The 26,027-nt window shown below is 35.7% G+C and overlaps 1 protein-coding gene across 3 annotated transcripts in view; it reads right to left on the bottom strand.

Moving 5' to 3' along the window:
- The window catches only part of LOC134753553 (protein Wnt-7b), a 78,670-nt gene that overhangs the window by 16,704 nt on the left and 35,939 nt on the right, over nt 1–26,027 (bottom strand). For 2 of the 3 annotated variants that reach the window (XM_063689464.1, XM_063689479.1), the window contains exons 2-4: nt 24,256–24,562; nt 707–835; nt 161–258 (exon numbers count right to left, since the gene is read on the bottom strand). In XM_063689464.1, coding sequence (XP_063545534.1) covers nt 161–258; nt 707–835; nt 24,256–24,407 — 379 coding nt within the window. In that variant the 5' untranslated portion in view covers nt 24,408–24,562. The remainder of the gene's footprint in view (nt 1–160; nt 259–706; nt 836–24,255; nt 24,563–26,027) is intronic. The other variant, XM_063689473.1, reaches the window with a different exon arrangement.

The following is a 26,027-nucleotide window of genomic DNA, read 5'->3' as shown; positions in this document are numbered from 1 at the left end:
ATAGTCATTGCATCTTAGAAAACTTCAGGTGATTATTCTATTTCAACTTTAATATCTTTTCTCTTACCTATTGTAGAAATTGATTGTCAATCAACACGAGATGTACGCCAATTAACATTACTAATAAATCTTGGAGATATGACAGTACGAGTACACGAACCTAAAGGCATGACGTGTCCGAAATCGTTGCCGTCGCCCACTCCAGAACAGTTCCATCGGTGCCCCGACAGCTGCTGCCGGCACTCTGCATACGCCATTCTGTGAGAAAATAGACCTTAAGGAAATTGGCATAAGGTGCAAGGTGCAACACAAGTATACATTACAAGTATTGGCTGCTAAATCGTAACACTTTCAGAAGGATATTTATTATTTATTATATATATTTGGGGTTTGGGACCATTTAAAACTTCGTCGAGGTTAAATGGCACTGTAAGTCGCTATTAGTAAAATGAAAATGTGTGTTTGCTGTTTATAAGCCAAGTCTGAATGTTCAAGATGCAGACTTAATGCTACTCCACCAGGTTTCGTGACAGCAAGGCAGCATTGGGCTTCTGTCAGTAGAGTACCTGAGTGTGACATTACCTGAGGCCATCCCCAACGGCAGCGATGGCAGCAGGTGTGGCGCGGCACATGTTGCGTTGCTGGTCGGTGAGGCCTGTGACAGTGACTGACGCCTGTGTCAGTAGGTACCTAAGTGTGACAGTACCTGAGGCCGTCCCCAACGGCGGCGATGGCGGCGGGCGTGGCGCGGCACATGTTGCGCTGCTTGTCGGTGAGGCCGGCGACGCGTGCGCACACGAGGTGCGCGCCCAGCGATACGCCGCTCCTGCTGCTTCTGTGGACAAGATTGCAACGTTATTTATGTTATTAGAGACTCGACTTGTCATATGAACGTTTGGACGTTTGGAATTTGTGCGTGTTCACGCTAAAGTCAAAACTTATCGAAAACATCATCAGGCCTTACTTAAGAGGTTTGTAATTTTTGTACAAAAGGCGATCGAAAAGTCTTTTGATATACCGAAGATGAAGAGTATCATTATATCTAGAGATGAGATACTTGAACTAAATATGATTAATACCTACGATGAAATTCATTACATAGTTAAATATTCATTATTTCACAACGAAGCGCCGGTAGCAAACATTAAAAACTTAAATATGGCCGCAATCAAGCTATGTTTAGAAAGTATCATTACTTTATTAATTAAAATACCATAAGATGAGCGGTTGTAAATTACATATATAGGTATTAATAATGTATCTTATATTGATGTTTCATACGTGGGTTGTATGTTGATTGTAGAGAAAGTAAAATAATTCATAAGTTTAACAATAATAATTTTATAAAAAACTTGGACTGGTACTTCCATGCTTGCAAAAAAATTTCCCAGAAAATAATTTCTGCGTTGAGAAAACTATTTTGTGTACCAATTTTGTGTGACTTCATGACAACTAGGTATTTGCGTTATATTTATCTCATACTTAATGTCACTAAGTTAAATAAAATAGAGTCAGACCAACCTAACTCTTCATGACACTTCGCAATGACAAAGTGTGGTAATGTCAAATTTCTATAAAACATTCCCTCACTTCGTTCTGTTCAAGGCGGTTAGTTAGCAAAGTTAGCTTACAAGGACTCCAGAACGTTACTGCGTTTAAAAACTGAAATAAAAGTCATAAATGAAAAAAAAAAAAAATTTCCATTGAAAGTAATTTAATTTGTGACCTCTAAGTATCGTTCTGGCGTTTTTTTTTTACCAAAACCCTTTACAGCTACCTTGCCTATTCTTGTCCCCGTCCCATATGATAAAGCCGATAAAGGTCTCTCTGTGTTCGCAGAAAACTTAAGGCGTCACCCTCCATTGCAGAACAGACACTAATTCACACATCCTCCAGCTGGCTGGAGCTGTATTCGAACTTAAAAAAACTCTACTCGATTTGATATTACTTGCTCTGGATGTCACTCATACTTGAGCCGATTTTTATTTCGTTGTCGATTTTTATCGTTACATTTTGATAACATTTGGTAAATGAGGAGCTGCTCAGATTGGGGTCAAAATGTATGTAATTGTCCGCTGAGTTAGGAAAATTACATACGTTTTCCTAACTCAGAGGAAGATTTAATAAGACACACACCTACGGTGAAATTGCGCTTATATTGTACAGAATAGGGAATTCGATCTACCTATTCACAAAGTTTCATCGAAATCTGAAGGGAAAACACGACAAAAAAATATTGGTCCATTCATACTACCAAATACCACTCATGGGCACATAAGTATATTTTGACCTATAGGCATACTCTGCGAGTAAACGTACCTACGTTAAACGACTTTTACCAGACACAAGAACAAATCGCGAAATAATAGTTGGCTGTCCCATAAAACATTAGTTTCGAAGTAGTTCTCACAGTCTTTCTGCCCTTCGTCCTGCTCAGTTTTCTCTATAACGAACATTATAGATTATGTGGTTCCTGTCCAGAACTTCCGAAAAAACAATCGAACCTTGGGATAACCCCGTGAGTTCCTTTGCCTTGCATGCTTGGCTTTTGCATGCGTGCATAATGAACTGCGAGAAATTACAATCCCTACTAATATTACAAATGCGAAAGTAACTCTGTCTTAAGTACCTCTTCACGTTCACGCTTAAACCGCTAAACCGATTTTGAATAAATTTGGTTTGGAGATAGTTTGAGGCCCGTGGAAGGACATAGGATTATTTTTATCAACCATCATCATCATCATCATCCCACGCAAACGAAGTCGCGGGCAGAAGCTAGTTCAATATCAAATCAAGGAGAAATTGTCAAAGTCCGAAAGCGGTCCCCGGTAAGATTTCTCAAGCAGAAAGCTTCATTAATACGGAGGCGGTAATGACGGACCAATTAACGTAGTCCCGACGACGCCCACACGCAACAGTCGCTGTCGCCACTGGGTTAGAAAAACATAACCCTCCTTTTGGCAGTCGGGTTAATAGAAATTAACTGTTCCTGAAAGTATGAGGCTTATTCTGATTGTAATAACAGATTTGAACTGGATTTGTTACATGGATATGATCTGTCAGTGTCAAAAGTGACATTTCAACCAGAAACGTTCAACGTACACGAACAGTCAGCTGCAGAGAGAGGTGACCCCCCCTGCAAACAAATTTCTATGCAGGGGGGGCAGGGGGTCACTGTCTGCAGCTGACTGACAATCAGAAAAAGCCTCGCGACTTATTTCTGCTTGTGACATGTATTTGCAAAAACTTTCTTGAAGCGATTGGTCTGTATGTAAGTATGAAATTTGTGGCTAATTGGTTTACCAGTGTTTTTAATTTTTAAGAATACAAATTCGAACTGAATGCGATTCTTCTGTAGGTATTATCACGCTTATATAATCTGCATTTGCTGGTTGTAATGTGTTACACCCAACTGCAAAAATATTAAAGAAAATTGTAAGTGTAAAAAATAGGCCAAGTTCTAAAACTATCCAATGCCATCAATCATCAATGGAGGATAAGGGGGTATTTCCCAATTGTGCCGTGGATATGTTAGGTAGATTTAACCGATAATCAATTTTTTTGCAGAAATATACAGTTATTTCGCGCAGTAGTGCACGCGCGCTGCACATCGTACTGAATATATATTATTTCCCGCACCTGAACTAGTGTTTGAACTCTGATTGGCCCGAAAATTAACTGGTAAAGAATGCCTTCAGGCATTAATGTCGCCTTTTGTACAACATTTACTGTGCAATAAAGTTTAAACAAATAATTGTCAAATATAAACTACTTGAAAAAACCCATCAATGCAATTCTATGACTTTGCACTAGAGAATGTCCCAATGTCACAACGTTGGGCCAGCACCCGTTACCCGAACAAAACGTTTGTATACCGTAGTAATTTAGGTTGTGAACTGTAATAATACAAGTAAACTTATGTTGTATGTTTTGTATATAATACCGGTGCTCATATTGACGTTGGGTCAATATTTTGGATGTTGAGTGCGAGTAACGCGCGAAGTTGTAGAAATAATATTATAGTAAGTAGTTTGACTTACTTGATGTGATTATCACTTTTGAAACTTAATTCTACGCTGAACGTTGTCATGTCGTTACTAAATATCTAAGAAAACTTGCATCACGTGCAATCAAACTTATAAAACTAATTAAATTTGAAATAACAGCATGCATAAGCTTATCTACCTACCCAAAATAACAAACAGGTACGTTTAAAGAAAATGACACTAATGTCTTAATAAATGATTATGAACACGCAAGCAATTCGGTTTACTCGTTTAAGAGCGGTTAAACTTATAGCACCCCTCTTTTTGCGTAGGGGGTTAAAAAAACTAAGTTTGTAAAAGAAATGCAAACTGGAAACACTTGAAAAAAAGTTGAGTTTTGAATTTGGAAAGAATATTGAACCAGACTTTGACGGTCATTCTGCGACACTTCACTTAAGATTCATTTGTGTCAAAGTTTCTTTGATAATGAATTTAAACTTTTCTTAAATAAATCCGACGTAAGTACATTTTTTTGCTAGATTTTATTCTATGTTACATTTCTGTCTTAACCAATACTTACCAATTACTCATTTCATTTTACATTCACTAAATACTTTAAAAAGTCTCATAAAAAAAACGGTGTCACTCTTACGTCCACTTGCAATTCGTAAAAGAGCATGTTGGTTAAGTGTTTTAAGACATTATGCCGCTCGTGCAAATTAAGAACCACCATTTATAGACAGACTGACATTTTAATACGTTTTATACTAGTTTCCAATTAACAATTTCCATTTCGAGAAGGCGGTGTTACCTACTGTATTATTGGCTGCTGTAGAACTTTTACTTCGTTAAGGTAACAACTATAGAGTTCAACCAATCTTGAAATGCACGTTCGTACACAAATGTTTTTACGCATACGCATACTGAATGTTTGCAATCCGGATATAATCGGCATGAAATTAGATAATTTCAATATCCCATCCGGATCCCAATCGGATCGGACAGATCTTTCGTACAATTTGGAACCATGTTACCAATCCTACTAAAGCCGTTACTCTGAAAACAATTGAAAAAATACAGATCTTGTACACTGTGTCTACTTGTTGCTAATTTATAATGTCGAAGCTCAAGTATCGTCCTATTACGTTTGTTCAAGTTCATGTAACAGTAGTACCTAATGTACCTATAGATGGCGTACGCAAGAGTAGTAAGTTGGGTCCATATTTTTTCATTTCTTCTAATGATGGGGTTGATATATTTAATGAAGGTAGGGAAATAGATTTATGAGCTATTATGCCACTACCTTAATAATACTCAAACTCATTTGTTTCTAAGAATGAACCAATCTGCCTGCAAGATTGACTTTGCCAGATAAGATAAGGTATAAAACAAGACAATAAATCAATACAGTTATATTCAACATTATTATCTGTTACAAAATATCGAGTTATCATAACAGGAAACATATTTTCACCTTAATCGGGTGAGCAAATCTTTTGCAACCGGTGTTACCCACTCGTCTGTCTGTTGATCTATAATTATTTGATTTATTAGTAGATAGAGGTGGCACCAGGCGTTTGTTATAATTATAATACTTATAATCGTTTTTGATATAATTATATTATATGTCATGTCATATAATTCCCGTTGTATAATGCGATTTATTTAACAATCGAATAAAACAAAATGAATATTTTAAATACAACAAGTAATTGTAGGATGCTTGTAATACTGACTTTATGGTTACAGCAATAAGATAGAAAATCGAATGTCTACCAAAATTATCTATCAATCATAAACTTAAGTTAAACGCATCACGTAGGTACATACGTGATTTATACAAGTATTTTACTGGTACTATGGTGACACTTTGGATTTTATGGCAGAGTAACTTATGTGTTTAATAGTCATCTAATCAGTAATTGAATACTAGTAATATAAGTAATCCATATCCATACTAATATTATAAATGCAAAAGTCTGTCTCTGTCTGTCTGTCTGTCTGTCTGTGTGTTACCTCTTCACGCTTAAACCGCTGAACCGATTTAGTTGAAATATGGTATACAGATAGTTTGAGTCCCGGGGAAGGCATAGGATACTTTTTATCCCAGAACTCACCCCTCAAGGGGGTGAAAAGGGGGGTGGAAATTTGTATGGGTAATCAATAACCGCTGAACCGATTTAGATGAAACTTGGTATGGGGATAGTTTGAGCTATGGGAAAGGATATAGAATAACTTTTATCCCCGAAATATGGAATAAAAATGGGGTGGAAATGTATAGTGTGGACCAATTTGGGGGTGAAAAAGGGTGGTTTAAAAAGCAGATTTGTTTAAGAATTAAGGTACCCAAATTACTAATTCCACGCGGACGAAGTCGCGGGCAAAAGCTAGTAACTAGATAATTTCAATTAATTTTCAAGGTTTAAAACGGTAATAAAATATTTAATGAAGAAATAATAATCTAGAATCCAATAATCTCGTACTATACGCCATACACATCTTCTTACGAAGTTTTTACTTACATTGTACACTGTATCTAACTATTCAATGTCAAGGATCTTGTTTCTCATTGACTATATTTTTATAAAAACTTGACCTATTAGCCGAATCAGTACGAAATTTCAATTATTAGCCGATAGTAGCAGCCGTCATTAAACAAGGTAAGTCGGTTGCAATTATTTTTAGTCACTTTTAGTATTATTCATATTTAATATCGGACTTTTTCGTGGACCTACAACGCTCGTACTCAAAGCGCTCATTAAAACGATTCCACATTGTTAAGGGATTCTAGGGTATTGGCGAAATCTACATATTTAAAGCGCTCACAGCGACATCTACCGCAAGTAGGTATAAATCTTCTTAACCGGCACCAAAATCTTACATCTTATTGAGAAATCATAAGAAATTCGGCTTGGCAGGGCACTGCCGTGCCCCCAGATAATGCGTTTTTGTTGAAAATAATATGTTAAGAACGCGCGAGGGTAACAAAATACTCTAAATATGAAAACCACGGCCAAGTCCTCAAGAAATCAATTTCCGCAATCTAATGCCAGTTAAATTGACAACATTGAAAACGTATATTAATGAGCTGGAGGTAATATTGAAAATCCAATGACTTACAATCGCCCACTCGCCGAGAGACCAATTAGTTTCTGATTTATGGTGAATGGAGGTGCTTTATTTATTTATTGGTGAAACAAATGGGGTGAGTAATTGATAAAATTGGCGACTTGGACGGCGCATTACCGAACGCGTTTATGATTGAGATTGATTAAAATAATATTTTTTTGGTTTAATTCATGTAATTTTAATCACTACGCGCGACATGTTTTGGAGAACCTAGGTCTCCAATGTGAGACCGAATCTCGAACACGAGACCTGCAGTTTGCGTTAAAAGCATTGACATATTATCTAAGGACGGGCTTTACGGGCACTAAAAATAGTGCTAGTGCAGCGGCAACGAATTAGAGCTAATCGTGCAGTACCTACTAGTTGCGACCAATCGCGCGCGTGAGGCGAACTCATCAACCAATCTCGTTGTGGCATTAGACTGCACAATTGACTGGATTTCGTGTGCGTGACACCGCTGTACTGGCCCCATTCTTATTGCCCGTAAGGGCCGTCCTTAGATATAATGTCAATGGTTTAAAATAGGTATACTATTAGGTATGCAAAATTAAATGCTAATAGTTTTATAGTTTCTGTTACTACATTACTCATAGTCATTTATTTTCAATAATATTACATATTATACGTCACAATTTGATTTACAAAATATATTTAATTCATTAAAATACATCTTTATATCATAAACATTGTATAAGAATTATTCATTAAAATAATCATCAATTAAAGTAAAATTAAACAATACAAAACTAATCAACACATTTCTAATATCCAATAATAATTAAAAATACAAAATATAAAATTATATATTACATCTCTAAATGAGTAAAGTAGCTCCAAAATAAATTATTAAGTCACAGCATTACTGACTCGTTTTTGCTATGTTTTTGTTCAGAAAATAATATCCCGACTATGGATGGTATAGAAAGGATCGCAATATCTTATGGCAGAATTGTTGTAAAAGTGACCGCGTTAAGCTTTAAATAATAGTTCCTAATCTCTCCGGTGGCGCTAGTTAGGCTCTGGGACGTGAGTATAACATGAACCATATAAGGGAACAAATAACCCGACCAAATTACGTAGGTTGTTTTTGGTAGTATTTCGGTGTATGGTGGCGCCGCCTAATTACTGTTTTTTGATGGACACTTTTCATACATAGAGATTTGGCTCCTTTATACAGTCTCCATGATCCCGACATTCCCGACAAAAAATCAACAGGGAAGACTATGGTAATCTTTAAGAAAGGAATGACGAAGACCGCTAACGAACATGTGACACTTGTGACACCTTTTATATTGGAACCATCTATGCCTTAGCTGTGCCGAGTGGTTGTGGCTACCTATAAACTAAATTTACCAAAGATAGATATAACTCCGTAATAGATGGATACAGTCTAAGGAAAAAACGTGCCTCGAAAATCATGAAAATTTGATTCTCGTTCAGAGGGCGCTACTAGTTTTGGCCTACAGTCGTATAGATGGCGTTGACGGTTTCGTTTGTTATTTAACAATTTTAACGCATATCAGTGAAAGAACATGGGTCAAAATCATCAAAATAATTAATGCAAATAAAAAAAAACATTTATCTATATTTAAATACATTTTATCGTATTTTTATAAATCTTCAATTTTAGTTTTAAAGTGTGTCGACAGATGGCAGTGAATTTACTGGGGTTACAAAATTTACTATGACAGTACCGCTCTAGTATAAGTTACTCTATGCTATTACCTACCAATACCGAGAATTTAATACAATAAAGTAAACAAGGGTCCATTTTCTCACTGCCAAGCGTTATTATAAATGCGATACGACCTCCACTTGCCCATAACCCGTTACACCGTCGGGTATTCCTTTATCTAGGCTGTAAGTAACTACATATGTTAAAGCACTTTTAGTGTAGCCCTATCTCGGACGCGGAGATAGGGTTAAGAGGCTGTCGGTTTTATTCAGGGAATTAAAGGATAAAATAATAATAAAAAGAGGAACTTCCGAGCTTCTTTGAAAGCTTAAACTATGGTACTTCCGTGAGTCTCAGAAATACGAGCATGTAAAAGTAAGTAATACTTGTAGAGAACGTGATACATAAAATAATAGCCAGTGGCTCATGGCTCCTCTGCACGATGGGCCATCATACTGGCCCACTAGGATCGGCCAGCGTGTAGAGAGGGTAGTGATGTCGGATGGCTTATGTCGCGGAGGGATGGCGATGGGATGGCCACGGTGTCGGTTTTTCGTCCGCACATCAAAGGTGGTGAGCCAGCGATGGCAGTACGCATTTACACGTGGCCCATTCCAGAACTATATCAGGTAGTTGCGTTTCAACCATCGCATGGCCATCTCGCTGGTCCAACGCCGGGCCATCGTGTAGAGGAGCCATCACCATCGCATGGCCATCTCAATGGTCCAGCGCTGGGCCATCGTGTAGAGGAGCCATCACCATCGCATGGCCATCTCAATGGTCCAGCGCTGGGCCATCGTGTAGAGGAGCCATCACCATCGCATGGCCATCTCAATGGTCCAGCGCTGGGCCATCGTGTAGAGGAGCCATCACCATCGCATGGCCATCTCGCTGGTCCAGCGTTGGGCCATTGTGTAGAGGAGCCATAACGAGGTTCAACGATCCTGACACTTTGTATATCTACTCTATTTTAATATCTTCTTATTTTTATAAAATAGGTCAATACTTGATTAATTCTTAGAACATCTGTAACACCATTGTTGCAACGAATAAATGATTTAATATTTATTTATGACTTAGGCTTTACAAAAAAAAAACGTATAAATACGGCCAAATAAAAAACTTAAACTTAAAGTTTTGATATACTTAATGGGACTTAACGAACGCTACTAAAGTTTATCTAAATTAGCGTGTAAAAGCTTTATAAAAGCATTTTTTCTGTTAGTGGCGACTGTTTACTGTAATAAAATGATTTTATTACCATTAATACAGTAAGCGCCGGTTCCTTTAATTCATTATAAGGTAAATTTGGGCCTTAATAAAATTGTAGATCAGAAACTGAGGTCTCAGTTGTTGGTATATTTTATTTCTAGATCTTAGGCCAGCCAGTATAAATAATTAGCCAATATTAACCTACTATACCCAGTAATTATGCTCGGAATGTGAGAGCTTACGGCCAAAGAAATAAACATACACTTGAAAAACATTAATCTCTCTTCATAATCCGTCGAGTAATTCATGGATTTTTGAAATAAAAACAAAGTGTTGTGATTGACATTCTCAAAGAGAATATGAAATCATTTGACTCAAATACTTTCTAATAGTTCTACGATAATTAACTAAATAGCAGGGGGTCGATCCTCATTATATAGCAAGGTCCTTGAACTTGAAACTTGACCTAATTCCCATAATTTCCATGTCAAACGTCTATAAATCATTACGGGAACTGGGTATTATATTAATGTTAGTGTACGATTGAGATAAATTTACTTGTCATAATTATAGTTATTTATTATCGTAATGCCCTGTGTTTAAGAGCTTAATTATGTTATCAGAACTTAATATTTGTAAGCGTAAAATTTGTTTAATTTTAAGTTATTAACATTATTGTGTAATACGTTTACAATGTTCGTAATATAACAGATTATGGCATTTTTAAAAGATGACAAAATAACTGTGTATGTTTGGTGTATCTATGTCTATTTTCTTCAGAAGTGGTATTATTTACATATTCGTTTTCCAGAAAAATATATATCAACGTTTGCATGAAACTAGGCATTTGAGTAATGTTAAGTAACCTACTAGGAAATTTATAAAATATAACCACTTGTATTCTGCTAAAATAACGCGTACATAATAGTAGGTACATAATGCCATTATATAATATCGCTATATACTACACTACATAGGTACATACTGTAATAAATGATTAAATTTAACATACATACATTTGTAGTTTTAGAACATAAGTACATGTAATTAATTAACTATTAAAAAAGTTGTGAGAGATCGAAACTAAAGATAGACATACAATGACCACAAAGAAACTCTAAACAAAGGTTTCTAACTAAATGAAAAATCCTAGCCCTATTAAAATACCTTTACATCACATTATTAGTCGAAAAAATGCCTAGACCTTGAACATTCCTACTAATTAAATGACCAAAAAACGGCAACTAGGTGGTCTCAAAGCTGGAACATCGAAAGTTACGTAACGGTCTGAAAATACTCCACATATCCCATATTTTATCATCAGTCGATATATTCTAAATAGCATCTCATTAACATACCATCTTGATTTATTTGGTTCTAATCTTCTACAAATTATGGAAGCGTATAATGTAATGATGTGATAATTCAGATCTCTCGTAATGTTATCTCTGATCTTCGTTATGTCAAATGGAATTATGTCTTATCCTCTTAACGTAAGGTTTATTATAGCAAGTGATATTACAAGAAATAAAGGTTTAATATGGTGTAAGATCTTCAATTACCTTTGTTAGTTGTAATGAGATTATATAAATTATGATTTAATAATATCTGTTAAGCTGTTTTAGAAAAAGTAGGATGCAATATTATCCATAGATTACTTTAGTATAATTGTCTAAAAATAACGGATTCTTTATTCTCAAGTGTGCCAGTCAGCCCTTCCAAAATGGTTTTAGCCCCGAGATTTAATAGTTTGTAATTTCGTCAAAATTGGCTCTAATTCGATTATTTGAGTCAATTTAAGACTATTATATTTTTGTCAAATTGCCGTAGATTATAGTAAGAAAAATGCCAGTTAAGTGTACCTATGGGAAATATATTTAGAGATCTCCGACATGTCTGTCCGTCTGTCCTCCTCTACAGGTCGCATTTCTTAAGCGGTTCTCGTGAAATTTTATGAATAAGTTCGATTATTACATATATCGTTTTTTTGTCTATTCAGTTATTTGAGTTGTTTGAGTTATTTGTTTCAGTTGATTTGGATATTTGACAGGTTTAAGGCTCACACACAGAGCCACTAGTTCTAATATAATTAACTCTACACATTTCTGACTTTGCTCGTCACTCGTAAACGTAAACGTCGTAAACGAGAAGGTTTTTTTTTCTTGTTTTTTTTTTTTCATTCATAAGGTATGGTAAAATTTTGTTACGGAATTATATAAGACTTTGTTCGTGACACCTCGCAAATTTTAAGACATCAAAGTGGCATACACCATATACAGTGTGTAAATCTAATACGGGCGAATCTCTTAACGGTGGTTAGTATAGAACATAAGAAATGTAATTAGATAACTTTTACTTAGAATTGAAATTAAAATTTTATCCATACAAAATAATTCAGCCCGCAATGTAATACACCACACAAGTTTCGAGATACGAGCGTTTTAAAGTAACTGTCAACGCTTGTTGGCAGTTACTATTAAAAAGCTCGTATGTCGTAATGTCATGTCATCTTATGTTTCTTAATGTTTGCAGTACATTGCTGCACGGTAAATAAAAAAAAAATTACGGGGTCATAATTAAGTGTAAATTAAAAAAAACTTCTTAAGTAATGATTAGACGAATAGACTCCCGTCACCCGTCACCCGTTGACCACGAACGCTGTAAAGGGTTCGAAACGTCGGGATGTATTATAAATTCAATATACGCGATATAATCCGTTTTCATAGTTTTATTTCATGAGTAACTATCGCGGTAACCGAAGACAATATTATATATCTGGTTTAATTTGTCGCCCGTATTAGATTTACACACTGTATACATACATTTTTACGATGCAATTTAGAATAACAAGATTAGATTGTTACGTGTTTTTAGGTAAGTACTATAAGAGCAATAATAGTCACCATGTCACGAGCGGTCATTAAAATGACTTTTGCTTTCAATACTATCTGTCATTGTTCCCATTGTCAAAAATAACGTCAAATTAGTGTAATTACGGTCAATTTAAAAAACCAACAACCGCAGAACAAACCACTGCAACATACACCAGTAACTAGACCTTACGGTAAACTAGTATTATACAAATACAAATAAAAGGGAACTTTGTGTTGATTTCGATAGGGTTCAAATTTGAAGAATAATATGGGATTCTTAGGGTAGTTTCACATGAGATGCAATAATTGCGCGTTCAATTTCGTTAATAACGCTTGTTAAGTGAGGAGTGAGAATATGTCTAAATATGGACAAATGTGATTACCATGAATTTCTACGTGTAATAGGATACACAAAAAAACCTTATTGAATTTACTGTGGGACTAGGTCGATTTGTGTAAGATTTTCCCATAACATTTATTTATTGAATGTCCACTCGACCTGCGGGGCTAAGATGGACGGCTGTCTATAATTTGTCACCATACCTGTCACGCTCTAACAAGTATGTAAGTGCGAAAGTGACGCATGATATGACAAGTGACAAAAACGCGACCATGATACCGGTGCAGGTCGTACAAAATTAGCCAGGTCGAGTGATTTACCTCTACAACGCGGTCTTCCGCTATGATATCAAGCTGTTAAGATGAAAGTGGGGGATCCGCGCGAAATCACTTTTTCATTTCGTTCAAACGTAGTACTCATGTTCCTCTCTGGATATTAACAAAATTGATAATATTTTGAGACAATTGTTGTATATCAACCACATCAGCTATGCCCTTACGTTAGATTTTTTTTCGAAATTTTAATTATCATTAGAGTTAGGAGCATAAAAAAATTTGTAAATCTGTTTTTCGCTCCTATTTTTTACCATAATCAAGAAATCGAAAAAAGTCAAACGTAGGGGCATAGCTATGGTTGATATACAACAAATTTTGTCAAAATATTTTTCAAAATATCAATATCCAGAAAGCAAAATGGAGACAACGTTTGTATAGATAAAGGACCGTCCCCTCCCGTCCCGTCCTCTTAAAGCCCGCGATTACACCTCTCATGTGTAAGCAGCCTAAGAGGCGAAACTGATTGCAGCTACTATATGCGCGAGCGCAGACCGTGTCGCATTGTGCGCGCGTCCGGTGGTTAACTAGAGCCCGTGGAACGAATGGTGCGGGTTTTTGCAAATGACACTATGAGCTAAAGCTATGGATCTGGTTATAAATAGATCATCCTTTGTCTGGGTATATGTCCTACTGCAAGGCAGGAGGCAGAAACCCTCCTTTCTTTCATCATCATCATCATCATCATGTCAGCGGATAGACGTCCACTGCTGGACATAGGCCTCCCCCAAGGCTCGCCACTCCGACCGATCCTGTGCCGCTCGCAACCACCGAATTCCCGCGACCTTCACCAGGTCGTCGCTCCATCTTGTTCGAGGCCTACCGGCAGTTCGTCTTCCAGTCTCCTATCTTTACTTATATTTTATTCAGAGATTGGAGCGTCATTCAAATTATGCTTTTTATTTTAGAATTTTGAATCTGACAAGATCTGTTGATATTTCAAATGCCTTATAGATTAAAATACATATAAATTTCATAGGTAAACATAAAACTAAACACTATTTTAGCGACAGAACGGTGGCTCCGTTGAATTGTCTGGTCTTGTGTCGGATTCGGCAGTTTTCCCCGAAACCTCCGGAGTCCGCCGCGCCTCGATAGTCCCTGTCGCGACACACGCAACACAAAATTAAGAGTTGAAGTGCACGAACTGGCGCCATCGAAGCTGGAACACCATCACACGTCGGTCTTCGGGTGGACATACTCCACAATATATACCTACTGGTACTATGAAAGAGTAGCAATACAAATTCGTTTATCACACAAAGGAAAACAGGTCACAGTTGTAATGATATATCATTAACAAGATACTCATTTCCTTTTTTTTGTCCGTTTATAAGTAGGCAGGTTGCTCTGAATAGGATTATACGTAGGTACAATTGTCACATACAAGAAATACGATATTTTAAAAAACGATTATGTTACAATTGAGCCATTAGTGCGGCTCCTTAGCCTCATCTATGATCCCATCCGGCAGAAAGCACGAAAGTTGGCATGCATATAACTTTTAGGTTTATAAGAATAAATAGAACTTTAATTTGAAAACTGTCTTAAAAATATACTTCCAAAGACAATATTGTAGAGAATTTTATGGAGAATATACTTCTCCTAGACATTTCTACGCGTAACATCATGCTCGTATAATATATTATCCGAGTCCGAGTACTACAACTTTGGTTCACAAACAAGACCGACCTAAACTATGCTGGGGCCCTTGGGCACTCAAAAATTTGGGGCCCTTTTGGAAAGTAAAGAAAGCGAATTAAGTAAAGAACACTATCACCAATAAGTTACCTAAACTTCGTTGATTATCGTATTATATTTCCCGATATTTGTCGATCGGATTTTTTTTTATTTATTTTTTTATTAACTAACATTTTTCTACTATGATCTTCTATTTATTATGGGTAATCAAATATACTGTTACTGTCTGTCCTGAGGATGGGGGCCCTGGGCACGAGGTATATCTAGGTCTGTAATAAGTTTATATAGCTCCAGTTTATAAAGCAGTCGAAATGGAGCAAAAACAAGTTTTGAATGAAAAACTTAAATTCGCTGTATTTTTTTTTACTATGGTATCTAAAGCTACATAAACTAATTACAGACCTAGATATACCTTATCTTATTGTAGGTACAAAGTTTCAGAGCAATCTAGATAGTCGTTTAAAAATGAGAGGGTAACTACGTTTGTATGGAGAACCGAGTTTGCCGGGGACTCTGAACATTCAGTTAGCGCTATTTATTTCAGGGGGCCTATTTTTTTATTCCGAGCGCTCGATTTCGTTACGAAAATCTGTGAATGCGAATTGATATTTTTTAAATACGAGCAATAGAAATTGGGAATCTAGTGGTATTGACCACTTGTTATCAATTCTATTAGTAGAATTTAAATGCCTAGTAGTGGAGATATCTTGAAGGGAGCCACACGAAATTGAGCGCGCGAAATTCAATAATCGGCCCCCTGAAATAAATAGCGCTAACTGAATCTTAAGAGTACCCGGCAAGTACTGACAATAAGATAAGGTATATCTAGGTCTGTAATTAGTTTATGTAGCTGAATACAATGGCCGCTTTTACCTTATGCCTGACAAAATATTTAATTGACATATCGATATAGTCATAGGACATCTACATCAGCCTATGTAAACAAATAATAAGCATGTTTTATGACGATTGTGCCCAGATCTGACATTTGGCCATAACTGTCAACAGGTAATGGCAAAAAGTGCTCAGTTAATGCCATAAGTACATTAGTGCGCCGTAAAGGCACTGGTTAAGTGCAGAATTATCAGATGTTGTCATCGAGGAATGTTTTTTATATATTACAATCCTGTCCTATTTATAGATGTGGCCTCTTCGGCAGTGACCCTGCCTATGAAGCAAGAGGTCGCGGGTTTGAATCCTGGTGAGGGCATTTATTTGTGTGTTTATCACAAATATTCGTTCCTGAGTTATGGATGTTTTCTATATATTTATATGTATACCTATATAACTACTAACTTAAGTCCGCGACTTCGTCTGCGTGGAATTAGTTATTTGGGTAGTTTATTGTTTATCCAATTTCCTTTTTATCGATTTTCCATACAACTTCCGCCCCCCCCTTTTCACCCCCTTATAGGATGACTTCTGGGGTAAAAACTACCATATTTCAACTAAATCGGTTCAGAGGTTTAAGCGTGAAGAGGTAACAGACAGACAGACAGACAGACACACTTTCGCATTTATAATATTATAACTATTATAAGTATAGATATGCAATGCACCCCCGATTAGGAAGATTTTTACGATGCACGTGTAAATTCTAAAAGACTGACAGAATTCTAAGGAAAAGTCATTTGGTGTGTTGAAAAGTTTTCTCTGCTAGACGTCGCTCCTAGTACCCACAACAGCTTGTTGATCTTCTGAGGGGACTATGTCAATCTGTGTACCTACAATTGTTCTATAATCAAAGAGCCTAGAGCTATAGCCTGCTTCTTTCGAACTCATGAAATGTTCATATATGATAGCTTCCCCTTTTCATACTTCTCTGTCATTCTAAACCTGTGTCTGTCAGAGAAATTTCCATATTAAACTCCCTACTTATTATTAATGATTATTATATATTACTATTATCACAGTATTTGTCATCCCTCGATACACTATCTGTTCGACTGTATACTAATAGACTGTAATCGTGTAAGTAATGTCTCCATCATGGTACAGCCAGAGCTGATTTAATAAAACGCCTCCATGACTCACGAGATAAACTATCTATTTTCATGTTGTTTAATAGACATTCTGATAAGGAAATGTACTTGTACGTGACATGCCTTATTTGTGGTTTTTCTATCGTGGATATTTTCCATTTTAGGGTTCCGTAGTCAAAAAGGAACAATTGTCGAAATCACTATTATTGACGTCACATGCCTCCATTGGCTACGGTAACCGCTTACCATCGGACGGGCGGTGTGCTTGTTTGCCACCAACATTTTAATTAAAAAAAACTCCATTATATCGCTAATAAATAAGTACCTACTTATTTTGCGAAGCTAATGACAATTGTCACAAGAAACACGATAATTGTCACGAAATTCCGACACAGAACTCATTTCCTGTCAAGAATTACCAATTTTTTTTTTAAATCTGTGACAATTGTCATCATCATCATCATAAACTTACCTGTTTTTTTGCCGATATAATAAAGTTTTTTTTAAGTGGGACTGGGCGGGACATGTCTGTCGCATGCACCCGGAAAGGTGGGCCAAAATGGTTACTGAGTGGGACCCACGGAGCACCATAGACGGTGCAGGCCGGGGTTCAGGCAGACCAAAAAGGAGATGGCGGGACGACTTGGACGCATTCTACCCCAAATAGTGGGAAAATGCCGATGACAGGGTCGAGTGGAGAAAACGAGGGGAGGCCTTTGCCCAGCAGTGGGACACCAAAGTAGGCTAATAAAATAAAATAAAAGTTTTTTGAATACAATGATGGTGGCAAACAGAAATACGGCCCGCCCGATGGTAAGCGGTGGAGCGGTGCTCATGGAGGCCTGTGACGTTAGCAATAGTGATGTCGACAATTGTCGTACCTGTCACCGTGGTAAAATAGGGGCCTGAACAATTTCAGTCTATGGAAAACACAGCACAATGACAATAATCAATATGTTTTGAATAAAAATAAATATTTAGCGTGATTCCGGTCGATAAATATCGGGAAATATAATACGATAATCAACGAAGTTCAGGTAAATTATTGGTGATAGTATTCTTTACTTTATTATATACCTACTAAAATACCGTGATATTTTTACATATCCAATAATAATTAACCGTATAAAGCTAATAAGTTTCGTGGCGGGGTTTCCACCCACATCCACAATTACAAAATAATTTGCAAGCTGAACTTTTTTTACGAACCCAGATTTTTGAAAGACCTTCGTTGGCATTATTGGAATGGCTACTGAACTAAGTCCCGGACGACGGGTAGATAGACAGAAGGACATATATTATACGGACAGAACCTTAAATAATTGAACGGGGCACTCATTAATACCTACTTAAGCGCAAAATCAAGTTGAAATTATGAATCATCAAACAAAATAAAGACAAAAAATAGAGATAAACAAGGAATCAAAATTATCAGCGAAATAGAAATATTGACTTGTGATATAAATTAATGATGCGGTTAGCTAGGTTGATTACCTGGCCTCGGATCTAGCGGTCTTGGGTTTGAATCCTGGCAAAACCTTGTGAGTTGTGACTAATGACATTTTTTTTAAAATAACCGGCCAAGTGCTAGTCGGACTCGCGCACCGAGGGTTCCGTACTTTTTATTTTTTTTATTTTTATATTATAGTTGATTGAATGAAAGGTAAATTGCGGTTTACGATTTATGACGTATTAAAAAAAACTACTTACTAGATCTCGTTCAAACCAATTTTCGGTGGAAGTTTGCATGGTAATGTACATCATATATTTTTTTTTAGTTTTATCATTTTCTTATTTTAGAAGTTACAGGGGGGGCACACATTTTACCACTTTGGAAGTGTCTCTCGCGCAAACTATTCTGTTTAGAAAAAAAATGATATCAGAAACCTCAATATCATTTTTGAAGACCTATCCATAGATACCCCACACGTTTGATGGTTTGATACTTGCCCCCCCGCCTGCGATACTTACCATCAGCATTTATAAATTATAATTTAGTTAGTATTTAGAATAAGTTTTTATTTATTTAACTCGATTACATACACATTTCATAGTGCATTTTTATATTGTTTAAACGGCATTCCATAGCTTGGTTTTAGCATTTGATTAAGCAATATTTCTTGTGGGGCTTGTTTTCCTCTTTTTAGCGTGCAGTCGGGTTTTTTGTTTTTTTTATAATACTTAATTAACATAGTGCTGACATCTGTTGTCGCTGGTTTTGACAAAGTTAATTGACTAATCTATTTATAGCCACATTGTTCAGTATGTCCAGAGGCGTTAAACGTCAATAAATTACTTTGCCAATATAAAGTTGTCCATTTATTTCCAACGCTTTAAGGTTTTTAATTTACTTTTAAATTGATCGTAAAACTCAAATGTGAAACGGACGTGTGTCCATTGTATGGTCCCACGTTATCATCTTTGGTCTGTCCGATATCAGTAAATATCGGAATTAGTCGTATATCGGACTATATATATCCCCTTTAATAAAAAGTCTTTATTGATTGCCAACGATTACATTTGGAAAATAATTTATTATTTAACGGGTTGCATTGCACAGTAATAGCGTAATACCTATCTGTTGTGAATTTAATACTGTAAGCTTGCGTTGGACGTAAATAAATAAGTAACGGGCGGTGTTGAATTGTATTTTTGATCACACTCGCTCAGTAAATGTGGAATTGCACGCAGGCTTAGCGGGAACTATAGAAAAAGCGTTTTCCCTAGGGAGTTACGAAGTTTCTAGTATTATAATTAACAGTTTTTTGTCTTTATACTTCATTTTTGTATCGCAAGTGTGATGAAAAACATAGTGTGTAACTCGGGGCGTAATAATATTACAAACTCGAGTATAAATCACTCCAGCAAGCCGTCGAGATTTAACTATACTCTTGTTTGCAATATTTAACTTACGCCCCATGTTGCACAATGTACTATTATTTACTCTGACAGTTTTGACTTAATGAAATGTTCCTTTGTTCAAATGAACGATGAGTTATAAAACTTATTAACTAAAAGCATCTTTAATTCAACCACCAAAAGTAACGCTTATTCATTGCACTTGTGTTGGACGTTAGCACAGTGGTTTAATGGAAACAATTAACTGGCCAAAATTCCATCAGAAATAAACGACGTCATTACCTTATTGTAATTTATTTTTTGTTCATTTCATCTTTAATTTCGGTGCGGTCTTCATTGCCGGTTTTTAATGAGTGTTTTGAATAAAAATAAATATTTCATTATTTAGACTGCTTGTAATTCATTAACAAATATTTGATCGCGCGATCTTTTTAGGGCTCTTCCCTTTTTTATTTTGCTTGCCGTATTATATTTCAAATAAGATTATTGAGATTATTACACAGCACAATGTTATATGTGTAGTTTGTTAATAAGCGATTTTTTATTGTTGTATTTAGAATTGGACAATTTTGTTTATTTTGAATCTTATTGTAAACTATGAGTAACCGAATTAAAAAACTACAAGTCTGGTTTTTACGACTAGAATTTAATGGCGTTATTCATAAACGCGTTACGTTACTGGCCTGAATTACCTTTGGATCGTTTGTCTTTATCTGTCATTTTGACGTCTGTATTTGTAAGAAAGGGATAAAATATAATTTAACTAAATCAGGCCCGTAAAATTTCACGAATAAGGGGGTAAGAGTATATCTCCGTTATAAAAATTAAACACTAGGTAAAACTTTGGTATATTTATGTATATGTTACGGCATGTAGTTAACATTATAAATTACATCGCAAAATGTATGAAAAAGTCGACATTCCAGTAAAATGAAAGCTCAATAGGCAGTCGATGAAGTGTGAATGGTGGTGATCACTATTAATCTTGCATGTCTGTAAAGTAATTGCGCCGTTGACAGGGACCGGTGTTGCAACAGCATACGAAGTAGCATGTCCGGAATTACGTAACTAATGTGATTTTCTTAATAAAGTTTATTTCAGAAACAAATGGCCCATTGATTTCGGCCTAAATTTGTTTTTGTATAGGTAGTGCATGTTTGCGTCAAAAATGTGTGTAAAATATGAGGATTTAATTAAAGTTTTAACTTTCAAGCAGAGTTCCATTGAACCGATCTGGCCTTTGTGTAAATTAAGATACAATCACGGGGCATTTAAGAAGAATCTAAATAGTTATACAAATATAAATAGAAATAGTCCGCATTCGCTGAATAGTTACAGCCTGCGTATGGTATTTACTATTTAGTACTTTACGATGAAAAATGACAATGATTAGCTCTCAATGGCTGATCTATGGTCAGGTTACTTAATACTGGAAAGGAAAATTACACCAAACAGATGAGTATAGACGTTTCGAGTACCAACTATCGTGACTTCACAAATTTACTACATCACTCACACGAGTCACACGCAATCGGAACCGACGGAAATTGACTGACAGCACTAATCATACACCCAATCCTTCACTAACGTTAACTTTTGCGTTTAAGTTCACCCACTGAACAAATTTCCATAATGAGAAAACGTTAACTTTTGCGTAAACGTCGAAGACGTTTACGGAATCGAAGGGCGAGTAGGCGGGGCTGTTACGATCCAAATTCAAAATGATCCGCTGTCATAACTGAAACCACTGTTAAACCAATTTGAACCTTATTTGGATTATTTTAGGGTTTAAATTCGTGTATGCAAGTAAAGATAAAGGTGATTTCACACTGTCTTTCAAGTTATAGTCCGTTGAAAGGATTGGCAGTAATGATAGGTTAGGCTGCATTAAGTTCGTTCCCAAATCAAGTAATGCGTTATTTAGTATGCCGTAAAAATCGATGTAACACGAAGTTTTACGGACTTTGACGAAGATTAGATTGAACTATTCTAAGATATTCAAATTATGGCGGTTTTACGTGTCATCGGTGGATTAAAGTAGTAAAATAAAGGTTTAATTTTATAGGCACCGCTTAAGCTTAGATTAAATTAAAAACAGCTTAAAGCTTAATGGGTCGTTTTATAACTTTAGTTTTATGGTCATAAAAGAAACGTTAGTTGAGAAAAAAACTTGTATCTATTTCTAAATTGCAAATGTTAATACTACAAATATGAATTAGTGTAGTGTGTATGTTAGAGTATCCGTTTTTTTCCCATTTAATGAAATTAAATAGCAAAAAATATCCCCCATGATTGACAACATTCACAAAATTCTTTAAAAAAACGTGTATAATAATAATTGGCCTCAGTTTCGCCATTCAGTGGCATAACAATAAACATCTTTACAATAATTCTAAGAACCCAAAAATGTTAACAAGCATTTTTTCATAAAAAAAAACATAATTGGCCCAGTGGGCGTACAAACTCTGCAAAAGGAATTATATTCTACGCACGCCTTGACGATACGTTTATTATTATATAAATAGAGATGGGATCGTGATTACGAGAAGAATAGTTACCAAATAATATTAAAAATGAGGATATTTTTGTTATTATCAATATATAAATTTGGGGTTTCTGTCGTTTTGCCAGTAGGCTTCCGGCTGCTTTGTATTACTGTTTACCCAAATATTTTTTTGGTACGTGTGTATACCTTCGTATCAATTTTGACCAAACTATACGAGTAAGTAAGTATATGTTTAATAGGTAGTAAGTATAAATAATTACCCTGTACAATTCGCAGAAACAAATAAAAACATCATACATAAAAAAAAAACTAAAATAAAGCGAAAACTCGGGCGTTACATGTTTTGAATATTGAAAACCATATAACAAATTCACGAAATTTAGGAAAAAACTTAACAACCTGCCTGCTGCTGCTGCTGCTTACTCATCGTATGTGTCTAAAACCATTAAAAAAAGCTAAAATAATCCATAAATGCTTCTATTTATCTCTTTCATACCGAAACTACACATTTTCTATTCAGCCCACGTCTTCAACAGGGCGTAGTGGTTTTTGTTTGTTTTGTGTTATTGTAAATCGGTTTTTATACCACATCGCGGATTTATTGGGCGTAATTATAGGGTACCGCATAATGCTGTTCATCCTTTTAGTTTAGGGTTCCGTTTCCGTCTTATTCAGCAAGATAATCAGTTATTTCCGAGTCATCTCAACCAATTTTTATAAATTTTCAGTTAGACTACACTGGACTCGAATTGTCTCGAATAACATCTTAAAAAAAGTTTGTACTTATTCTGAATTATTTTATTTTCATACTAATGCAGAATATAATAAAAAAACATTGCAGAATGAAACAATTCTAAATTTTTTTTTTTAGCTTTTGTTAAGGAGTTTAATATTTAATAACGAGTTCATGAGGAGACACGCCAGGTAAATCATGTAAAGAATGTAAAAATGTTTGATCAAGATAAACATTTAAGTTAAAAAAATGAATAGGTAACTACATATTAGCTTATATTCAAATAAATATATTACCTCAGACCAAGTATAATATACTCAGATTTCGAAACAAGTGTTTTTACTTCACGGAATTCTTACTATATATACTACCTCTCATATTTGACCGGTTCTTTTCATCAATCTCATGTCGATGCCTCAATAAGAATGACGTATAACTCGATAATTCGACGTTTATTGACGTTATTTATTACATTATTTCTTATAAGCTACCAATATGAATCTGCCATTATGCAATCATGATAACAAAATGATAATTTTGCTAAAATGTGTTACGTGCTTAACGTAATAATGATAATAGTGATGAAATTACGTAGAAAGGATCGTTAAGTAATTTTAAACCCGAGGGAAATTACCCTGAAAGGTAATGCAAAGATAATTTAATGTGCGACTTTAGGCAGAAAGTTCTCAAACATAAGTCTTTGGTCGTTTATGAACGAATATACCTCAATTCATTTAGGAACAAATGCCTTAGAGCACCAGAAACATCTCTTTTTCTTTTGAAAACAATGTTTTCATTTAAGAGTAAGCATTCTATCGTATTTGATTCTATAAACTATTTTTCAAGCATGTTATAGAGGCACCATGTAGCCCTTGAAGGTATTACGTGTGTGCTTTTAAACTTACAATATAGTAAAAATTCACTCACCGAACGCAAAGCAGCACGAAAAACAGTACAATCCACCAATCGAAGTTGCGCTGTGAGCTTCGTGCGCGTTGCGCACTGTGTTGCACACTGCGTTGCGCGGTGTGTCCGTCCGGCGCGCGAACCTCTCTGCCCGCCCGCACACATGCCAACATCGTTTCACATCCTAGTTATTTGCGATTTTATCCCACACACACTTTCATTTTAACATTGTTTCACTTTTTTGTCCGTGTTGTTGTTGCTTGGACCACTGTGTTGAATCAATCACATTGACATTACGTCCAGGTAGCATCAATTTTTCAATATGATCCTGTAAAAATTAAATGTTGTTATATTAAAGTGTACACACAGCCGCACATTTGCATGGTCATTTCATAATGTGTATATTGCTGGCTACTACCAACCGCTTGAGTGGAATACAAGTCATAGGAGCATGATAAGCATCTTGGTGAATTATAATAGGTATAGGCTAGCACTATATCACTAATATTAATAAAAACTGAGTCTTTCATTCCACTTTTGGCACTGAAAAGCGTCTGGTAAGCATCTAAAAATCTCTGCACTATCTAGTGATAGGCTACGAGACTCATTGAGAGCAGTGTAGCAGCCAAGGTTGATTACTCTTTAGCACCACCCGGGAGATACGTGCAAGGCAACACAGGGTAATCTTCTTGCGGACGCGAGTAATCTTCGTCTCCCAGTTGGTGTACCTTAATAGATTGCGCACCGGCCACGGTCGCTGTGCCCTATATAAATATCGTTGCGGGTAGGTGGAGTCTCCTGCATGTCACTGTGGTGCCGACGAACAGAGTATCCGACATATTTTCCAAGAGTGCCTATCTACTCGATATACTGGAGGCCCCCGGAAGACCTGATAAAACTGAACGACGAAGCTATCAAGTGGATTAATTCTCTGGAGTTAGATTTATGATTTCTCTGTATCTGTATATATTAACTAAATGCCATACGATTAATTAAAACTGAAAAGCGGATTCATGTTATTATATTCGGTATAACTGGTATAATTGTTATAGGTATAACTGCTAATCGACGATGATCAATAATTCGCCGTCATAATTTTTCGTATGCTTTTTTTTGTAACTGATTTCATTGATATTTTTTTCATTCATTGTCAACACAATTGCACTAATATACTATACCTGAATCAGACTATATTGTACAGACTGGTACAATTAAGTACTTTATATGTTCACTAGACCGATGCGAACTAATGTGACATTCATGCCATGCCGCATTGTATGACAAACAAACAGAGGTACCTACATCGTGCAAAGGCAGAAATATGTTATGACACGTTTTAGACACCGTTTTTTAGGCCTGCGAATGAATTTACTAGATGATATGTCATGTTCATGTGTTTGCTTAAATCAAAACAAATAAAAGCAACAGTTTCTTTATATTCAGTTTATAATTATATTTATCGTGCATCCTATCAATTTGAGCATCATTAGTCCATAATTGGTAAAAAAAATGCTTTGATATAGTTATGTTATGAGAAGGAGTTCACGGGATGCATGAAGCGGCGGAGGGTGTGGTCGCATCTTATGTTTTTGTTTTGTTACCTATTTATATATTAATTTAATTAGAACTCATTTGATTGAGATTAATGTAATTTTAATTTATTTTAGTTTTCCTTTCCTTTAAATAATATTCTAACATAGTTCTTAAGTAAAGAGTTACTAACCATATTATGGAACCTATGTTTTCTGAAATAAATGTTTTTTTTATTTTTTTAATATTATTTATAGGCATGC

Source organism: Cydia strobilella, chromosome 2, assembly GCF_947568885.1.
Source record: "Cydia strobilella chromosome 2, ilCydStro3.1, whole genome shotgun sequence".
In the NCBI taxonomy this organism is placed as follows: Eukaryota; Metazoa; Arthropoda; class Insecta; order Lepidoptera; family Tortricidae; genus Cydia; species Cydia strobilella.
The sequence above is the reverse complement of the archived record's forward strand: the minus strand, read 5'-3'. Positions and strand labels throughout refer to the sequence as shown.